General features: G+C 41.5%; 1 protein-coding gene across 7 annotated transcripts in view; it reads right to left on the bottom strand.

Annotated features, from left to right (window-relative positions):
• RASGRP3 (RAS guanyl releasing protein 3 (calcium and DAG-regulated)) overlaps positions 1-20,960 on the bottom strand; it is a 76,704-nt gene that overhangs the window by 21,175 nt on the left and 34,569 nt on the right. For 3 of the 7 annotated variants that reach the window (XM_005867340.2, XM_005867338.2, XM_014540631.1), the window contains exons 3-11: positions 17,283-17,478; positions 16,178-16,280; positions 14,329-14,391; positions 13,681-13,812; positions 12,311-12,458; positions 10,687-10,860; positions 10,198-10,314; positions 7,910-8,185; positions 1,751-1,828 (exon numbers count right to left, since the gene is read on the bottom strand). In XM_005867340.2, coding sequence (XP_005867402.1) covers positions 1,751-1,828; positions 7,910-8,185; positions 10,198-10,314; positions 10,687-10,860; positions 12,311-12,458; positions 13,681-13,812; positions 14,329-14,391; positions 16,178-16,280; positions 17,283-17,352 — 1,161 coding nt within the window. In that variant the 5' untranslated portion in view covers positions 17,353-17,478. Of the gene's footprint in view, positions 1-1,750; positions 1,829-7,909; positions 8,186-10,197; positions 10,315-10,686; positions 10,861-12,310; positions 12,459-13,680; positions 13,813-14,328; positions 14,448-16,177; positions 16,281-17,282; positions 17,479-19,773; positions 19,891-20,850; positions 20,957-20,960 lie in introns of those variants that run through there. The other 4 variants (XM_014540635.1, XM_014540632.1, XM_014540634.1 and 1 more) reach the window with 4 other exon arrangements.

The raw sequence follows: 20,960 nt of genomic DNA on the forward strand, positions 1-20,960 counted from the left end.
ACACAGTAGGGTGGCATTCCATGAAGAGGAGAGACAGAAAGGGACTGGGAAATGTGGTTTATAGACTCACAGGATTTTAGCACGTGGAAGGGGCTTTGAAAGTTTCTTCTTTTACAAGAAGACCTTTCAATGTTTGAGGGACATGTCTCCCCAAATCGGCAACAACTTGAAATCCTGAAAAGAAACTAAAGTAGATCTAAAGAGCACAAAGCAGGCAAGCGTGCTGAAATGGTTGACCCGCCCCTGTTCCCACAAGGGATGGTGGGAAAATGATGGGCAGCGTCCGCAGTAGAAAAAGCACAGACCGGCAGACAGGGGGGCATGAAGCCAAATCCCAGTTCTCCTTTTTACTAGAGACCTATGCTCACCAGACTGTTTCCTTAATGGAGTTAACGAGATAACATGTATATGATGCCCACCAGGCATCCAACAACCAACAGGTAGCAGCGAAGGTACCTGGTTATAGGTAAAGGAAGGAGTCGGAGGTGGAAATGCTGTGTGCACAGGTCAGTACAGCCGACTACACCACGGCCAGCTTCACCCCATGAAAGCTATGGAATGAGGAAGGGGCGGACCAATTCCTCCTCCCTCCACATTAACTTTGCCTTTCTCTCTAGCTGTCTCTTAGTCATGATAACTTTGGAGAGTCTGGGTCCTCACTCCTCCCTTTGTCTCTGCTGTATCTTCCCACACGACTCCATTCTGCAGTGTCCTTAGGAGATGGGCCTCGGGGGACTGCAGGGTGAAGAGCGGATGGAACCATCACCCTCACTATTTTAAGAACAGATGCTACCAGGTCAGCTGACTCGTTAACGGAGTTAACGAGATAACATGTATATGATGCCTGCCAGGCATCCAACAACCATGTGCGTGCCCTCCCAGAGCCGGAGAGCAGCGCTCACAGTCATTCTGCCTCTTTCGGCCTCACGGTGCGGAATCCCTGCAGGTATTATAGATGGACAGACTTAGGGCTGGAGTTGCTGGCAATGTGCCACAGGGTTCAACCGGTGAGAAGAGGAGCATGAGACCTTTATTAACAAACTGACCTCAGGATATGGGTATAAGCAGCAAACAGAGACACTTTTTCCTTTAACATGCAAACCTCATCCTCATTGTGAATTTCAAATTCACCCAGGTCTTTTTTTTTTTTTTATCAGTGTAAAACACACCTAAGATATAGTCCACTTGTTAAAACTGATGGGAAGTGCTCATTCAGTAATGCATTTTCCTCAATCTCATTATATACTGTTTCTTAACTAAGAGTCAGCCATCAATTAAGTAAGACACCATCCAATGTAATATTAAAATTCTGAGCTGAGTCCATCATTATTAGACTTAGCAAAATTCGTGGATGATGATCAGGGTATTGAAAATGTATTAAATCTAATTTTATGTTGAATGGGATTTTTTTTAAAGCCTGAAAGGATCTTAATGATCTTTAACGTTAAGATGAGTTATGGTTCACTTTTTTTGGTCCTAGATGTAGGTGAGTTCTTGGAGGAGACACAACCCATAGAAGATCAATAGTAACACAGAATAATTGCAAATGCTGTTCTTCTTTATTAGCCTATGTAAGGAAATACTTCTCAAACTGTCAGGGCTAGGTTGTGTGACTGCTTAAAAGGGAATAATAGAGATTTTTAAATTCTTCAATCATTAGATCACAGAGCACCACCGCAACAGCCAGTTACTGTAAATGACAAACCGCGGTGCTGGGCACTGATTCTCAGAGAGAGAAAGTAATACCTACCGATTTAGAATTTCTAGGTTCCAGCACCAGTGACAGTTTATAAATATCATCTTCTGTGTGATAGAGGTCCAGTGAAAGCTACAAGAAATTAGAATGGATAAATAAATATGTTGGCTCATATTTATTTATTTACTTGAATCGCCGATATACTTTTCAAACGGAATGGTTAAGCCAATGTCTAATAATCTGAGTGAAAGCAGAACAGCATGAAGATGGCATGCAGAGGTGGAAAATGAAATTAAAAAGAGGAAAAATAAACCTTGTATGGTCATCAGCATCAATATTGCTTTATCTAGACTTTGCCACCTAAAGGTTTTTCCTAAACATTATAAAATTGACTTTCCTATAAAATTGACCCGGCATTATTTCCGATCATGAACACCCTGCTCACAAAGAATGTACACTATACCCATCTTCCCCGGAACAACAGTCACTCTCATCTCCAGGGGCTCTGCCACTTTACAGGAGAGGACCATCCCCACATCACAAACTAATGCCATAAGGAATCAGCCACTATGTAGAAGAGTAAAGTGGGATGTCTGAAAGGGATTTTATTTCAAGAGGATATAAAATTATGTATTGATTACACATGATAATGGATGATACACAAGCTTCATTCCCATCTATAATTTTATCTGGTACCATAATTCAATTTCATATTGCATAGTGTGTGCCGACAACCATTAATAACCAAATAAGCTCCATGATTCTACTTGGTGAGCCTGAAAGGAATATTTTGACAGCAATACTGGCATAATAGCATCATATTTGGAAAACAGGTCTTTGCCAGGGTAACTGACTTGGGTGTCTTTCTTGTTAGGTAGACAACAAGGAAAATTTGTGTTCGTGAGTGGAATCTGACACTGGATCTCTGGGGTAGGGAAGCCATGGGGAATGGTGTGGTCTCTGACGAATGGGAGGCAGCCACTACTGAGCTAGAACAAACTGTTGTCAGCCTGACAGTTGCCATGTCTTCTGATTTGTCAAAAGGAGCCAGAAATCTGGAGTTTTATATGGGATATCCCAATTTTTAAACACTGGCAGCTAATAACAAAAAAAAGTTATGATTCCATGTGAGCCAAATAAAACATATCTGCCGTGGGCAGGTGCTTGCCAGTTTGTAAAATCCACAATAGAAGACTCAGCTAGTCCCCAAGCCTCATGAAAGTGGGCCATGCACCTAGCTTTTCCACCTCTGTAATATCTGCCCAGCGTGTTGCATTGCACTGTGAATGCTCCATACAAAGGAGGAAAACAAATGGATGTCTTCCTTCTGAATTCCTTGTTATTAAGAGTTATATAGTCCATAATATTGTAATAACTATGTATGGTGCCAGTTGGGTACTAGAAATATCAGGGGGAGTGCTTTTAAAGATATGATTGTCTAACCACTGTGCTGTACACCTGAAACTAATACAAAATAATATCAAATGTAAACTGTAATTGAAAAAAATAAACTAAGTTAATCATTAAAGAAAAAAAAAAGAGTTGCCCTAGCTGGTTTGGCTCAATGGATAGAGCGTCAGCCTGTGGACTGAAGCATCCTGGGTTCGATTCTGGTCAAAGGCACATGCCAGGGTTGCTGGCTCAATCCCCAATAGGGGGTGTGCAGAAGGCAGCCAATCAATGATTCTCTCTCATCATTGATGTTTCTCTCTCTCCTTCTCCCTTCCTCTCTGAATTCAATATAAAATATATATTTTTAAAAGAGTTAATGGGGACTTTGATGGGCATGTTCCTGTCCTCCTGACTCTGCCTCTAAAGACTGGTGCTGGAGAGGAGTTGACAGCAGTTCCAGACATCCAACCAGAAATTCAAATAAGCCACACACCGAGTAGGGGAGATGCTCTCTCGAAAGACACAGAACATCCTTGGGTATTGTCATATGTCAAATGGACAGATAGCTGCACTTATGATGGAAGTGTTCTGTTCTTCTCCCAGTGTTTGCTCCCATTAGGGACGGTGTGAACCTAGGCAAGTCACTAATCTTCTTGAATCTCAGTCTCCTGGTCTATAAAATGGAATCATAGATCCTAGCTCCCTCCCAGGGCTGTGGCGAAGGTTAAATGAGCTAAAATGTGTCCAACACGGCTTGCTGAGAGGGCGTCACAGATGGGGAGGCAGGGTTTGGTTTCCAGTCAGTGCAGCAGCCAAACGCCACTGTGCTCATCGGTGGACGTACGCTGCCCTCTGGGATACTCCTGCCGACTCTCTGTTTGTCTTTTGGGATCTCCTAGGGCTTTACATGGCCCCGAAAAGACCTGTTCAACTCCCTATCCCATGTTTAGAATACAGGCAGCTTGTCAATGGGATTTCAAGAATATGTGCTTGTGTCGAACATCTTTTAAGTTTGGTTGTTTCTGAAAAACGTTCTGAGTCACCATTTCAGGTGCTGCATTTCCACCCAAGCCAATCGGCAACGGTGGCTGTGGGTTCAGTCTGGACGTGAGGACCTGCCTGGCTGGGACTGGAGAACTGTACCATCAGACACACGGGATCATCACACTGTCTCCACTCACCATTTTTGCAATTCTTCTTCTTTTTTTCTTATGAGACTGTAAAACTACAGGGGCTTTCCAGTTATTTGCATAGACTCTGGTAAACGTATCTGACAGATCTAAAAATATTATGAAAAGCATCCGACTATTTTATGTGCCACGAAACAAGAAGCGTCAGCTTTTAAAGCTCCTCGCATGCGAATGGGATGACAATCAAAAATGTCTTCTCCAGCTCTTCCCTGAGGAGAACAGTCGAAACCCCAACAGTCCGGTGATGTGGTCCTCCTTCCTTCATGTGCCCAGGGCCATTCGGGGGCTAAGGTGACAGTGATAAAAGGTCCCTGCCCTCACAGACTTTGTTCTGTAATCAGCCTTTTATATGTCCATGAAGAAAGAGAGAGATTACTTAATTTTTACAGATGCAAAATAAAATAAATGCCAACACATTACAGAGTAAATGCCTATCAGGGGTGGGGTGGGGGAAGAGAGAGAGACAGAGAGAGAGAGAGAGAGAGAGAGAGAGGTATCAGGGGGGGGGAGGGAGAGAGAGAGAGACAGAGAGAGAGAGAGAGAGAGAGAGAGAGAGCTGGGATTTAGAAGCTTGCCATTTGCAAGCCTTTTGTCCTTTATAAATCTGAGTTTCTTCATTTGTAAAAGAGGAAGGGCAGGGGTGATGTTCCACTCCCTGCCCTGACAGGCGCTACATCACAGGGGGCTTGTGAGAATGTACTAAGAACACATGTGTGTGAAGTGCCGTGAAAACTGCAGTCACTTATTAGAGAAAGTCCACGCATCGCCACGCAGCCTGTTGCCCAGAGCAGGCAGTAGTGATTGTGGACTTCACTTTCTATCTCCCAGGGCTCTCAGTCACACCGGCTTCCTCGCTGGGAGCCACGTTTAGAAGCAGTCGCTTCAGGCAGAAATGGAACCTAGACTCTTGGGGCAAAATGAATCGCCCTCTAAAGGGTGCACTCTCAGACCCCTCCCATGCACTTGGGCAGCTGCAGTCAGTCCTATGGTTCTAGTCCAGGGGTGGGCAAACTTTTTGACTCGAGGGCCACAATGGGTTCTTAAACTGGACCGGAGGGCCGGAACAAAAGCATGGATGGAGTGTTTGTGTGAACTAATATAAAAGGGGTCGGGCTTTTTTTTTTTTTTTAGTTTTATTCATTTCAAACGGGCCGGATCCGGCCCGCGGGCCGTAGTTTGCCCACGGCTGGTCTAGTCCCACCAGGTAGGTGCTTCATGAAATGCTCACTGGGCTCTAGTGGACACAGTGGGAGTCTCCTCGATCCTCATTCTGAGGTTAACCCGCCTGTGGCAGAAGGAATGAATGTGTATCCCAGTTCATGGAACTTGGTTGTGAAGAGAGAGAAAGGATCTTGGCTTTAAATGGAAACTGGCTTGATGATGTGTGTTCACATGAGGGACGGTGCCATCTATCCTACCAAGTCTCTGGGCTGGAATCACTCAATCACGTTGACACTCGGTTCCTTATTCTCAAGGCTCCACCATTCCCCACATCTGGAATTCTAGAAGTTTAGAGCTGGGAGAGACCTCACAAATGAACACAAAATCCTTCTGGAAAAATCCAAAGTCAAGGCTCGTTAGCAAGGAGGCAGGGCTCAAAGGTAGATCTTCCTTCTAGGATGTTGCCGCTCCACTCTTCTATATCACACTGCCGTTACTAAGTGTTATACGGTGTATGTTGGCATCCAAATTTTCCTTCCATAATAGAGAGAGAAAGAGGGAGGTGGGGCGGGGGTACCTTTTTCTTTTTTCTTCCTAGCAAAAGGAGTTATTTCTTAGCTTTTAATTCTACAGGTCAGATTTTTTTATTTGCATCCCCAAAGTTTCATTCACAAACCCTTTTATATTTCTCTAAAGGTCTGTTGTAATGTAGTGATGTTGCTTGCTGCATTATAACTCAAAAGTAATTTCCCTGCTCCATCATTATCTTTTGCCTGGATGAGAAACTGTCTAAAGTGTAGGCCTCTGCTCTGTGACATCCTCCTCCACCTCATGAAGACAACCCAGACAGGGACATGTGGAATGTAGGCTGGTCTGCAGACATCACCTGTGTCTGTGGGTTTGTAGTCTGTTGGAAGGTGCCAGTCTGGGCACTTATTCATGGAAACAGATTTGCAAGGCAAATGATTAATACTAGTAAACGCAGGTGCCTAGATTGTGGTGAGGTTTCCCCCTTCCTCCAATAGAGAATGTCTGTCTGTTTACTATTTGTCACACAAACTCAACCCCAAGAGATTTGTGTTTCTGTGTGTTGGCTACTTCTGCTTTATACTAAGGGTGCGGCTGGCATCACTTTGTACACTTTGGGTTTCTCCTCTTTGGTAAATGAATTGTATGCTCTAGGAACAGTTGCGGAGGTCTGGGTACCACACTCTATTCCAGTGGCACAGTCCTAGGGGGTTTAGGCTCTCAGAACTTCAGACCTGGTATTGTTTTTGTTTTCCATGGCCAATTAAAGGAAAAGAGTCAATTCAATATTGCAGCCAAGTTTCAGATGCTACAGTGTTAAAAACCTATACAGGGAAGTTGCTTATCAAGCGTGAGAGAATTTGGTTCTGCTTCGTCCCCCTGACCAAGAGGCAGCCAATGGGATAAGTTCTCTTCCATACACCTGTTGTGTCTAAAGGTGCTAGGATCCAGACACCAGCTGAAGGTGTGTGTCACAAATGCCCTAAAATATGAACGGTAGGTGAACTTCTGTCTGACCTCCATCATTACTAAGTACGGCATTTCATTCACCGATTGAGCTCCTAAATATGCCAGGTTTTGTGAAAGGTGCTGGGGACATGTGATGTATAAGTCAGGTAAACAGGAGGAAAAAGTCTAATGCCAAGGGATACCTCCTATAGGTAAGAAGGCATAGAGTGCAAGGGCAATGCATGGGACAGGTGCATTAGTGCTTTGGAGGGGAACAGAGAATGTACCAGAAAGATAGACACTTTTGGATTGGGGCTAATCACAGGGGTGAGTAGGGAAGGGGTTTTCCAAGAAAGTGCAAGGCCAGGAAGCAGAGGCAGCAGTTCATGGTGGAAAGTATAAGTCCACTGTCCCTCATGGGGAACCACATGATAACAAACAAGGCTGGCCTGAGAGTCAGAACATGAGTCCTGAAGGGCCTCCGGTGTCAGGCTGGTAACTGCATCTTGGGTTTGGGGGAGACTGGCGGTGAGGGCAGATCACAAAGGAGGTCCTTGCACTGCTCCAGGCCTCGCCAACAGCCGTGAGGATAAGAAAAGCAGCGAGTGAAGGGCATAGAGAGGGAGGTGATTTATTACAGGAGTGTGATGAAGGAGAGGGAGAGGCTGGAGGGCCTCTCTAAGAATGCTAGAAACTAGAGCTGCAGGCGCAGAAACTGGGCTTATTACAGGAGTGTGATGAAGGAGAGGCTGGAGGGCCTCTCTAGGAATGCTAGAAACTAGAGCTGCAGGCGCAGAAACTGGGCCTTAAGTCATGTGGTTATGAGTATGGGATCCCCTTCCCTCATCTTTTGAGACTTCTCCCTATCTATTGACCAGGAGTTCAACCCTACCCTCTGCATCCCCAGTGAACTGCAGGCACAGATCTTTCCGCTTTCCCTGGGATGCAATGGGCGGAAGAGTGATTAGCACACACCCCAGTCCCTTGGACTCACCGTGAGCAGGTTGATCAAATCCATGTTGGGCTCTAAGTGGTGGGAGGCATTCTGCAGGGAGACCAGTTCACTCAGGGTGACGGAGAGCTGGTGCATTTTCACAATGTTCACTTTGTTCTCCTCCGTCCAGTCTGGGAAAATGACATGGACTGCTATCAAGTCTTTCAAGTGCACGCCAAGGATGGGGATTTTGAAGCCCTCACAGTCGGCAAAGGCCTTGCGGTAATTGCAGTAATTGCCGTTGGAGGAGACCAGCTCTGTCATTTCATTCCAGTTCTGGGAACAGATGGAAAAGAAGATTTTCAGACAGCCTTCCCATCTGCCCATCCCCAGGCCCGCAGTGTGTGGCTAGGAAATTCCTCGGCTACTGAGAGGAGTATCCATTGCACCAATGTTGATGCAAGGAAATATTAAACAGGAACAAGAAAGAAAAATGTACTAGGAGTTGAACAGCCTGTTCCATTCTGCTACAACATGCAAATAGCCCACACCTCCGCCTACCTATTAGGGAAGCTGGGATGTTAAATATCATGTCTATATACGTATTTTACAATTGAGGAAAATATTACGGTCCACAAATATATGCATGTATTGTATTATCTTTAAGCATGTAGTATATTAAAATTTCCTAGTTATTCCAAAGAAGTTGCATTTGAGATATATTACTTGAAGATTAATTTAGGACAGTATGGGGTAGGAAATGTCACACTGAGGTGTGAGACAGCTGTGGTTTTGAACTCTGCCACTCACTCTGCCACTCACAGGGTGACCCTGACCAAGTCACTTCACCTTTAGGGCCTCAGTTCCCTTTTCTATAAGAAAGAGGAGTTCAAATAAATAACTTTTAAGACACACTGGTGGTACCTCGCCTCTTTGAGCCTCTGTTGGATTCATATTCTTCACCAGGGGAAAGTCTGCAATCATGTCAACATTAAAAACTTTTAATAAAAAAAGTGTGTTTTGCTCTTTATTTGAAATTCAGTACAAAGCTGAAGGAAAATGAAACACATAATGAGCCCTATCATACTTGGAGTGAGTGCAGTGCTTGAGGTCAGACACCAGTGCTCTGTGGTCTACGTCCTCCTGTTTCTATGGACAAGCTATTGTTGGTTGCCTAACAGCAACCAGACCTTCCTAATAGACCCTGATTTTGTTCAGTCTACTCTTTCCCAAAGCAGCCCATGTGACTCAGAGGGAGCTGTTTCCAGCCCCAGGTCCAAGGATGGGTTCTGATTTACCGTTATCATAACCCCACCCCTCTGGTTTGTGACTGGTTCAGAAACACAGAGTTAAGCCAATCAGTACATTGTATTCCTCTGGCAATTGGTTATTGGTCCAGAATAGACATATGACTTGAGATGGTCCAAATCTGTCTAAAAAGAAGGTCTTTAATTCCATAGGGCAGAGCAAACAAAAGAAATGTTCTCTGTCTCCACCTTTCATGAACAAGAGAGTTTAATTTTCTGCATTGATGAAACAACAAAACAAAACAAAATAAAAACTGATACTCAGAGGAAGGGAGTACAGCAGCCAGAGCTCTGATTAGACCATGCCTGAAGTCAGCCCTGTCTCTGGACTTCCAGGTATGTGAGAATATGATCTATTTCCTTATTGTTTAAGCCATTTCAGAGTTTTAAAAAACTTACAGCTGAAAGTGTCCTTACTGATACAACAAAGTATACTCTTATAAGGAAATCTCTTCATAAGAAGGAAGTGTTTCTTTATGTTCAGTAAGGAAAAATATTATTATAGGTGCCTGGAAATAAATATGGAAGAAAGCTTGATTTGGGAAATAATCATTTTTAAAAAATATACTTTTCCTCCTGACAAATCAGCAATAAATCTGAGGAGTTTCTAGACAAGGCCTATGTCTCTCGCTTCCATTGCATCTTCTGCTGAGTTGAACACAGTGCCATGAGTAGAGCGGGTGTTCAATGACTTCCTTTGAGGAGGGGAGGATAGGAATGATTTCTGTCTTATTTGCCTTGTAGTCCCTGATTGTATCACAGTGCCTATCACATGGGAAGCACCAAATACATACTTGTTGAATATTTACAACTACAGTATGTAATGGTATTCAAGGTACTCTTACTCAGACACTTGCTGCTACCTCCAACCGGTTTTCCAGGTGGCATGTCTAGTCCCTTCCTATTTTATTCCCCATGTGTAACCCACCATTGTCTAAGAAGAAAACACTCCCCTCACAGTGACATTTGTTAAGAGTATCCTACCCCTAAATAGTTTACGAATGAATTTTTTACTTGGGATTAGCATCCAAGCCACTGTACCTTGGTAACTTCTGAAGAAAGATGAGAATGGGTCTCTTTGAGGCGTGAAATGGAACTATGACTAAGGCCTCCCACCACTGCCATCAGGGTGTTAAAGTTTTTGAGCTGAAGGAGCTTCTGCAATAAAAAATGTCAACATCAATACTTTCTGACAATTTTTGAATTGTTCTGAGCTTTCTGAATTACAGGTGAAATGCATACACAATTTAATAACAAGGACCTAGGACAAATGATTTAAAATGAAGTGCAAATAAATTCCATTAGGAAAATATATCCATCATTGCACAGAAAAATAGTGCTTTCAGGTATTGGCAATTAAAAGCAATCTTCTTGCATGAGAGAAGTATGATTTGTTCATTAAACATCTATGAATAGTTTAATTGCCCTTTATATTACGAACCCCAAGTTTCCCCAATGACTTTTCTCAAGAGAGTGCATGGACACCTAGAATACTTTAAGAACTCCAGTCTCATGACCAGATGTACGTACCTTGGCAACATTGATAAACTTTGTGATGACTTCTGCCCTTTGCTGGGGGGTTGGTTTGCTCAGAACCATCAACTGGACCCATTTAGAGATTCCATTAAATAAAGCAATAGATCTCTCCAAGGTTGGGTTATTCTCCAGGCAGCCATGGATGACATAGCTTTGATAATCAGTAAACTAGTAAAAGAGACTCTGAATTATAATGAAGTCTTTGCACAATCGGAAATTAGAATGTTGCATGAAAGAGGTGAGATATTGTTTTATTATAGCACAACGATTTCTTCCATTTCACATTTTAATGGCATCTTATAAGTTTAAACACACATGTAGCTTTAACATGTTATTTGGCTGGATTTTACTCCCCAACACAGACATACACTCATTACTAGTACACATGACAGTGTTGGTGGGGTGAGGAAGGGTTAAGACTCCAAGTCACATTCCAGTAAAACCTAAAATTGCTGGGTCATAATATTCACCTGGGGCATTTGCTAAAATAGGGGTTTCTGGGAACGTCCCAGACCTAAAGGGTCATTATCTTCAGAGGAAGAACCTCAGAATCTCCATTTGTCACCCACAACTGGTGATTCCAATGGTCAGGCAAGTTTGAGATACAATGGCATACATTAAAAAGGAAGAAATGCATATAAACATAATGATTTCAAATTTTATCAATGTTTTATTTTTCCAGGAAAAAAATAGTAATTGAAGTAAGACAGCTCTTTAGTAAACAGACACATTTTCAGAAAATCAGCATGGATGTCATCACATACATATGAGCCTTCTGTCATATAAACATTGTAGGGGGTTTCCTCTTATAGCCTGCCTGCCGGGAGTCAGTAAGAGGGCCTCTCCAAGTAGGATTGCTTAGTGAAATGAATCCGTCTTTCAGAAATCCATATTTCTAGCCTCATGTTCTCCTTTGCAAGGAATAATGTAATTAATTCCCTGGCATCTTGGGAAAGAAGGAGGAGAAGTGACCACCCCAGAGCTTGGTGAGAGAGACAAAGGCTGCTTGTAACCAACCGTAGTGGAAATATTATCATAACAAGTGGGCAGTGAGTAGGTAGCTAGTAAGAGACCACAGTCAGAATGGAGAAAAGGGTAGAGAAGGAAAGCTATCAAGACAGAGTAGGAAAGAAATGTTTAATTCAGGATCTCCATCCCTGGGAAACAAACACTCGGATGTTGAGATTCTCCTCAAAGCCTACAATTCCTATTTTCAACCTACACCCATAAGTAGGCATTTATACAAATCCCAACCTAAATAAATATTTCTCCCCCCAAACAAAGGGCCTAGCAAAACACGTTCACTTGGGAGAAGCCAACAGACCTAAATAAACCTTGAGTGGTTCTATCGGCACTGGGTATTCAGAAAATCGTGCTTTCATCCTATGAAAGGGGACATTGAAAATACAGCAGCAGAAATATAGCTCCCGAGCCATAAAATAAAGACAGGATAATATTTATTTTTGGTGGAAAGGGATTGTTCCTGTGAATTAAGGGCACTTTTCCAATAGAACACAGTGACAGAGGCTGCCAACACGTCAGCGTATGAAAACGCGGCTCTTAGGAAAGTTGGCATGGAGGTTGTTATCCTTGGAAGAATAAATGTCAAATTTCTTACCGAGATCCTTCGAAAAGATTTATGCTCCAGAAAAGTGAGGTGCTCAGCCAATTCAATGGGCTCCAGATGGTCAAACAGCAGACAGGCTTTTCCCTTCTTGGATACTTTTTTCCTCTGTGTGACTCTTCTCATCCAATCGTAGGAAGGTCTATAAAAGAGAAGTGAGTCTGGTCAGTGTGCCGAAAGCCTGTTTCCCTCAATGGAAGTTATTAACCTATTGACTCTGTAACTCTTGGCCTGCCTCCAGGGGCCTGTGCAAAATACACACTCTGTCCTGGGTATTTGAAGAGAAAACCACTGACCCATCGCCAGTAGAACATAAACTTCGAGTTGTTTTCCCAGACAGGGTGGATTTGCACTGATCCATCCAGAATCTCTCACTTGGTCTTTCTGGTGGCCAGTAAGGTTTGGATGATAAGGGAGAGGTCAGGACTAGGTCTATAAATTTGGGAGTTAATCAATACATAGGTAGTGATTTAAGGCACATGGGAATCACTAGAAACTGGTTCTCACACTTCAGCAAGATAGGGATCATCGGAAAAGTTTGTTATAAAGACAGAGGCCTGACTTCATTGCCAGAGATTCTGATTTACTGGGAATGAACCTGAATAATCGTCTGGATTTTTAACAACATCCCGAATGATTCCTGGATCACTCTCAAAGAAGTATTGTAGGAAAATAGGCTAGAGTAAGAATGCCTGGGACAAAAGAACACATATTTGCAAGATGGAAACCCATACTAAGGGTCATAAGATAGTTTTCTCTGTGCAAAGTGAACTGGTTGATATAAAACACTATCCTAATTAGCACCACGTTCTTAATAACTGAGCTAACTAGTTCATGGCACAACTATGGTCAACATTTGTACAGCCTCAGAAGCACCAAGGTACAGGGCTTCTCAAACTTGAATGAGCATATGAATCACTTGGGGATCTTATTCAAGTACAGTTTCCAATTCAGCAGATTTAGGGTGAGGCCTGAGAATCAGCATTTCTACTGAGCTTCCAGGTGATGCCAATGCTGGCTATCCATAGACCACACTATGAGTGGCAAGGGCATAGGGGACATTCACTACGTTTTAGATAATACTGAGCATTTATATGTGCCAAATGCTTTTACCGACTATTTTATATACTGACTGGATGCTCATGATAACCCTATGAGAAAGGTACTACCCCCATTTTACAAATAAATAAATCGAAGCTGGGAGAGATGAACTAGGTGCAATGGTGCTCACTGCAGCAAGACTTTCTCAAAGAAGCATACCCTGATTCTGAAATGGTATGGATTGAGGTCTAGTGGGGTCGTCACTAGTCCCTCCCCTGAACAGAGGACTCATCATGTTTGAAAGAAGCTTGAACCACTCTTACATGCTGGATATGTCGATGAGGCTGACGTGTTTTTCATATCCTAGTTGACTAGCCACGTCTCGGAATTCTTCAGTCATGCGGATCAAACCAAGGTCCAAATTAAACTCTGCAGGAAATTTCAGAATCCAGTACCTGAAAGGCATCACATATTTTTGACAACCAGAAGATTTCAAGCTGGGCCGCTGTGTAAACTATAGTATCATTTTACAGATTACATTCAACAGAGAATCCAGGACCACACCCCAATTAGCAATCTCCTATCCCCCACCCATCACATTGAGTCTAACCCTTTCCCTTCAATCAAGGACCCAAATCCACTCCCACGCTGAGCCCCTCTTTCCGACTCTCTCCAGAAGGAAACCCTTCTAGGCTCATGGCAAGTAGGTGGGAATGTGCATGGTGAGGGAGTAGAATAAAAGAATTCACTCTCAGGGCTGCTTTCATCCCCTAATCACATTTACCACTGCGTGAGCTCTAGTTCCAAAGAAAGATACATTCTACCCCCAAGAACAGAGGAGGGCCAATTTTAGCAAAACCAATAAAGGGGAATCTGAGTCAGTTTCATTGTCAAACCAGGTCTGCCTCTTGGGGGAAAGTGTCCACCAGAAGCAGAAACCACAAGACAATTAAATTTGTAAGTATCTTTACCTCATGAAGTAGCAGATCTTTAATCGAAATTCATCACAGCTTTCTCCACTGGCATTTCGATACGTGCACTCGTTAAAGAAAAGCTCCTTGCAATTGGTTTTCTTTGCAGACACCTGCAGCTTTGATCAATGTAGATGAATTCCTGATAAGAGGGCCACACTGGGGACCTCTGGCTTATGTGGGCGTTCAAATGGGGAGAGAAGTATGTTCTGATGATGTCAGCACTGAATAGTTTATTGCTCTGGGATGTCCTTTTTCGGTCGGGAAGAGAAATCACTTACAAAATTTTACCTTCCTGAGCACTTACCAAGTGATGACTGTCAACTATAATTACACCTATGCTACCAACTAGGTATCATTTAAAATTGGTAGTACATAGAAACACCATTTTGGCAAAAAAAAAAAAAGTTTTGTAATGAGGATCAATGCCTTATAGATGTACTTTAATTTCTTTAGTATTTGAAAATGTCATTGGCAGGTATGTTAATACACAGGGTGTGTTGCAATTTATTCTGGTCTATTTATTCACTGTCTTTAACAAATATTTACTGAGCTCCCGCTATAGGCCAGGCACTGTGGGTATGCAGTAGCCAGTGATCTAAAGGGAGGAAAATCTAAAGAAATGTCAGCTCACAGGCAGTTTCAACTGTTACACAATCTGTACTTTCAGACATTAGGCTGTATTGTGTCTAAATATCCATTTTAATGTGTGTTTCATATTATCAGCGGGCATACTAATGATGAGAATGCTGTTTGGGGCACATTCTTTGGACAGTGTTAGGATCCTGATGAGAGATGGGACCAGACTGAGACAATTCCATCCATCCTTCCCTGTGGGCTACCCTCAGCAGTGGGACCCATGGAAACTTGGGGCACCTGGAACCAGGATCCCGTTCACTTGCAGGGACCTCTGTTCAGGGTGAATGTCCCCTTATCCTCTCTATCATCTGCTTCGGCCTGGAGGCTGTGGGAGGATGGAGGGAAGAAGTGGAAAGTGGAGGAAGCTGGAAGGAGGCAGGTGGAAGCCCCACTTGGCCTGGATGACACTCCATGGGCCCGCCCCCTCTCGGGGCTCCCCTGCCTTGTAGGGCTTCCCTCTTATCTGCAGGGCCCCTGGGCTTGAAGCAGGCAGAGACTATAGGAACCAATATTAGCAATTACATGATAACATTAGATATTGGGGAATGAAACGTCCTTATAAATGTGAGACTATCTTGCCATTTTTAGTCATTTGACTTTCAGCCATCTTTTCAGACTGCATTATGTACAACTGATGAACTGCTAAAAAACGTTCTAGAGTGGTATTGTTTTTTCCCCTCTTAAGTCAGAAGGAAACCTGAAATTAACATCAGTCAACAAATTACAATAAACCTGCTAGAATGTTCTTTGTATCTTGACAGTAAGGAAAGATGTAAAATCTTAGGTGGTGTTTGTGCCTGAGCCACATCATATTACTTTGGCTGGCATTTCTAAATGTCTAAATCAAATTCTCTAGGTCCATCATTTTGCCCTTCTAAAAGGAATGAATTAGGTCCTGAATCAGTGTTAAATATTCTTTCATTGTACTCACAGCAGAAATGTTGAAGCAGGTTAGAGACATTCAGCCCAGAGCTCCTGTTTCATTTTATATCTAGTGCTTATGTTCAAGTAGAGCCAAAACATCCAGATGGATAGGCAACTATTTGCTCCACCATCCAGATGTTTTGTCTAGACGTCTAAATATATTCACAAAACAGCTGGATAACTGACTGAAGATTATTTATCATCTTCATTTACTGGCTTTGGTTATACACTCTATCTACATAAGTACATAACTTGATTTATGATTATACAGTAGTTGAAAAGATATATGCAGAGAAGTTTTTCTGCCAGTTCAGTGGAAGATAAATACCATCGGTGCATCAGTAGAACTATTCTTGGCAAATAACTATTATCCAGCTCTCCATTGTCATCTGTTAAAAAATAAAATGAGATGAGGGGTGAGGAGGTAACAGTACTACTCTTCTCTTTTCTTAATATCAGTAGAGAAACATTAGTGTCAAAAATTTCTCATAGACTCAATGATCATTTTCCTCCTACTTCTGCTGCTATTTTCTTGCAAGTTAAGTGGGTAGGTTTCACCCTTACTCTGGTTTAGGGCTGCCAGAATTTAGCAAATGAAAATCCAGGACCTTTAGTTAAATCTGAAATAAGGTAAACCACAAATAATTTCCTAATATAAGTATATCCCATGCATTATTTAGGACATACTTATACTAAAACTGTGGTTTATCTGAAATTCAAATTTCACTGATCATCCTGTATTTTATCTGGCAACCCTACTCTGGTTTAGCTTTTTCCTATAAAATCAATTCAACAAACAACTCCAGTGTGACTCTATTGTGGTAAAGAGTAATCCAAAGTGCTGAGGTAGATACATAAACATAAGCATATAGCTGTAAAGTCTATGTATAACCTAGTAGGAGATGTAAGACACAGATGCAAATAGAGAATGCAGCAGATTGTGCTACCCTCACTTGTCTAAGCCAAAGACCAAGAAGTGATCACAGCAGCATATGCCATGTGCCATCTGAAAGTTACAAAGGACTGTGGGAGGGAGCAATCCTGACAGGGGAGATTAGGAATGGTATTATGAACATTGGAGATGATATCTGCAATAAACCCTGAAGCAGAATTTCAGTGAAAGGGGTATGATAAAGGCATGCAGGTAGAAAGATGCAGAGAATGTTCCAGAATCATTATATAGACAGTATGGCTACTGTATTAGCTGTGGGCAGTAAAGGGAAGGAAATGCAAAGAGCAGTGATACTGGGGAGACAGACTAGGGTCAATCAAAAGGCCTTACTAGTAAGCACCAAGATATGAAGATTGAATTCTGCTCTTCAGCAACACTTGGCTCTGACTAGGAGGAAGTGATAGTATCAAGAGATACGAAGGGGAGACAAGACTCATACCAAACATCTCAATGCAAGTGCTCAGCAGTTCGTCTAATGTTGCTGCTTTCCCAAGTCCACTGGACCCCATGGTTATTTAGCCGTTGTCAAAAAACTAGAGACATTTTCAGCATCACACAGACCATCTCCATAATCACCCAAGTTGGTGATGTTTGTGCCTCGCGGTGGTCTCTGTCCTTAGTTATACTTCAAGGCTCTAAATAAACAAAAAGGAAGTTATCAGACCAGAGCTCAGACACCATAAAAGCATCACTTTCCTACCCAAAAAGCTAATTGCTTTCATCAACTGTATCTTTCTACAGGAAAAGTATCAAACGCAATGATGGCAAAATGTTTGCTAAGCTATCCCTTATCATGTATGATGTTCTGAGACCACAGAGATGTTCTCTATTAAATACCATCCCATTTTGCAGCTGAAATTTTTGGGGAAACATTTTATTCATGTTCTCAAGTGACAAAACATCCAAGAATATTATAAACACTACTTAGTTTAATATTATGAGTATATAGAGGAAGATAAATTTTTTTTTTAAAATATATTTTATTGATTTTTTACAGAGAAGAAGGGAGAGGGATAGAGAGTTAGAAACATCGATGAGAGAGATCGACCAGCTGCCTCCTGCACGCCCCCCAGTGGGGATGTGCCCGCAACCAAGGTACATGCCCTTGACCGGAATCGAACCTGGGACCCTTGAGTCCGCAGGCCAACGCTCTATCCACTGAGCCAAACCGGTTCGGCAGGAAGATAAATTTTAAATTACAAATATATTTATGAGCATTATACTCAGTGATCATATAAAAGTTGAAAAATCTTATTTGCCTAAGTTCTCCAATAGTAACACTATTATATTTTCCTTTTCTTAAAATTAAAAAATTTCAATTATAGTTGACATACAATATAATATTAGTTTCAGGTGTACAATGTAGTGATTAGACATGTATATACCTTGTGAAGTGATCACTCAGATAAGTCTGGTACCTATCTGACACCACACATAGTTATTAAAATAATATTGACTACATTCCCTTTGCTGTATTGACTATACATCCCTGTGATTGTTTTTACAACTGGCAACTTTTACCCCTTAATCCCTTCCCCTTTTTCACCCATTCCCCTAATCTCCCTCACACATGGCTACCATCAAAAATGTCCTCTGTATCTTGGTTCTGTTTTGTTTGTTCATTTTATTTATTTTTTAGATTCTACATATAAGTGAAAACATATGGCATTTGTCTTTCTCTGTTTAACTTATTTCACTTAGCATAATAGTCTCTAGGTCCATCATGCTGACACAAAAGGTAAAATTTCATTAGGGCTGAGCAATATTCCATCAACACTACTATTAGTAGTAGTAAAAATACAATCTATTAAATACCCACATTATATACCAGGCATTATACCAAATTCTTTACATATATTTACAACTTGAACTTCATAATATTACTGTCAGGTAGTTAATTATTATTCTCAGTTTACAGATGAGGTCATGGGATTAACAGAGATTCAGCTACTTGTCCAAAACCACACAATTATTATGAAGGCCTAGAATCAGGACTCTATTATAAAATCAAGCTTTTGGGTTCCTTTTTTATCTTTTTACTATTCACCCCAGTATGGTTATCATAAACTCTCATAATTTTACCCCTAATATGATGTGAAAATATCACCCTTCCACACCATCTCAGAAAGAGGCTATAAACTGATTCTCTGTTGCAGAGATAAGAAGAAAAATGTGGTGATGACAGCTGTCTCATTTTACAGCACTGTCATGGGGAACATGGGATTGGAAACAACCTCTCAGAACTGCTTATACTGAAAGGATCCCTGTTGGGGGCATTCCATCATTTTCTTTTTACAGAGTGACTTCTTGATGCCAGGTCCACATAGGGCTTGGAAAAGTCCTGGTGTCATTATGATGTAATATAATTACCCATGTTGGACAGTTTAGTAGGTAAATGTGGCCCTTGGGGAGTCATCTTATGAACTGCTTGAAGTCAATACCTAATTTACTCCTGAAATTTATTTATGCAACTGATAATCATTGAGTATCCAACATGTTCAAGGCCTGGGCAAGGCATTGAGGCTGAGAAGAGGACAAATCACTGTCCCTTCCCTGCTTTCAATGGGCTCATAGTCAATTTCAGTAAGCAAACTCATGAGAAATAGGGAAAAAATATCAATGTCCATATGAACGGTTGTACTAAGTCAATGGGACCACCAAAAAGGGACATGTGAGAGAGTCTGTTCACCAGGCATGTAACTCTGGAGGAAACTTGTTTACTGTGTATTGTTTTTCTATAAGAACCATATTCTTGTGCGCTGAAGGTACCACTCTTAGAGCATAAAAAGTAGGGTTATTTCACATGTGCAATGAAATATAACAGACACGCTAAATCAATATTCTCCCACTTCGGCTGCTCAAATGATTTGAGGAAGGGGAATATTAAAGTTGCCTGGAACCCACCCTCTTACATTTATTAACTAAGTTACCTTATAGGAGGTCTTTCCTGACCACCCAGTTAAAACAACACCTCTTTCTCCATGCCCAGCTCCCACCTGGCATGCTGGACCTTACTTCCTGGATTTATTTTTCTTCTTAACATGTATCTGCAAATGGCATATGATATATTTTACTTGTTTATTTGGGTTTTTAAAAAATTTTCTCGAACACTATAAACATATTCCAGGAACTTGGGGATTTTTGTGTTTTTTTCCCCTCCTAGTGTATTCCCCAACTCCTACGTTTTTGCCTCTGACATGGAAGCTACTCAAAAAAGCATGTGCTAAATTAAGGAATGAGTGAATGAATAGATGAAGAAATTAATAAAAGAAAAATTATAAAAAGTTTGATTTTGAATATGTATATATTTGCTTGAATGTGTAACTATAAATTTTAAGAGGTCATTTTTTAGTTTGTTTTACTAACTTAAATCAGGTTTTAGCAAACATCAGTAGGATTCACTAGGATCTGCCTATACTTATAATATGCACTTGGTACCTCTTCCAGGACATTTGGGGGCAGCACTTCTCTGATTTCCCTAATCTCTGTCAACCCCATTAAAAGTAAAGATTGGATAATTGACAAGTTTGGTTACCTTTGTGTATATACAGACATTTTTTAACTCTTATGAACTCTTGTTGCTGAATATTAGATTTATTACTTAGAACCAAACAGCTTAGTTTCTCAGGTTAAATCCAAAATTATTCCGCCAAGCTGTATGGAGAAGTTGTTGACCTTCCACAAGGGGTTAGAAATAACCTGGTACCAAAATCCTGTCACCATGTTCGGAGTTATATTTGTGATCTGCAAAGAAGCCAGCCCAGGAGAGCCAGGTGGGCTGGGTTATCCCGTTACAATCTGTTTCTATACTCAGTAGATGTGTCTGTGTCCCTGCTTAGATTCTGTTGCCTGCACATGTACCTGAGATCTCATGTCACATATGTGGATACTATTATCTACAACTGCTTTTTCAAAAGTAAAGCTCCTTTATTGTAAAAGCAATATACATGCATCATTTAAACTAGACAATAAGAAAGAAAAGGGAAAAAAGTTATCCATTATCTCACCATCCAAAGATAACTCTTGTTTAATATCATGACATGTTTCCGTTGGTTTTTCCAGGGATATTTGTTTTGTAGAGTTTCTTGCTTCATTTACAATAGTTTAAAGAAATACC

Source organism: Myotis brandtii, unplaced genomic scaffold (assembly GCF_000412655.1).
Source record: "Myotis brandtii unplaced genomic scaffold, ASM41265v1 scaffold25, whole genome shotgun sequence".
Lineage (NCBI taxonomy): Eukaryota > Metazoa > Chordata > Mammalia > Chiroptera > Vespertilionidae > Myotis > Myotis brandtii.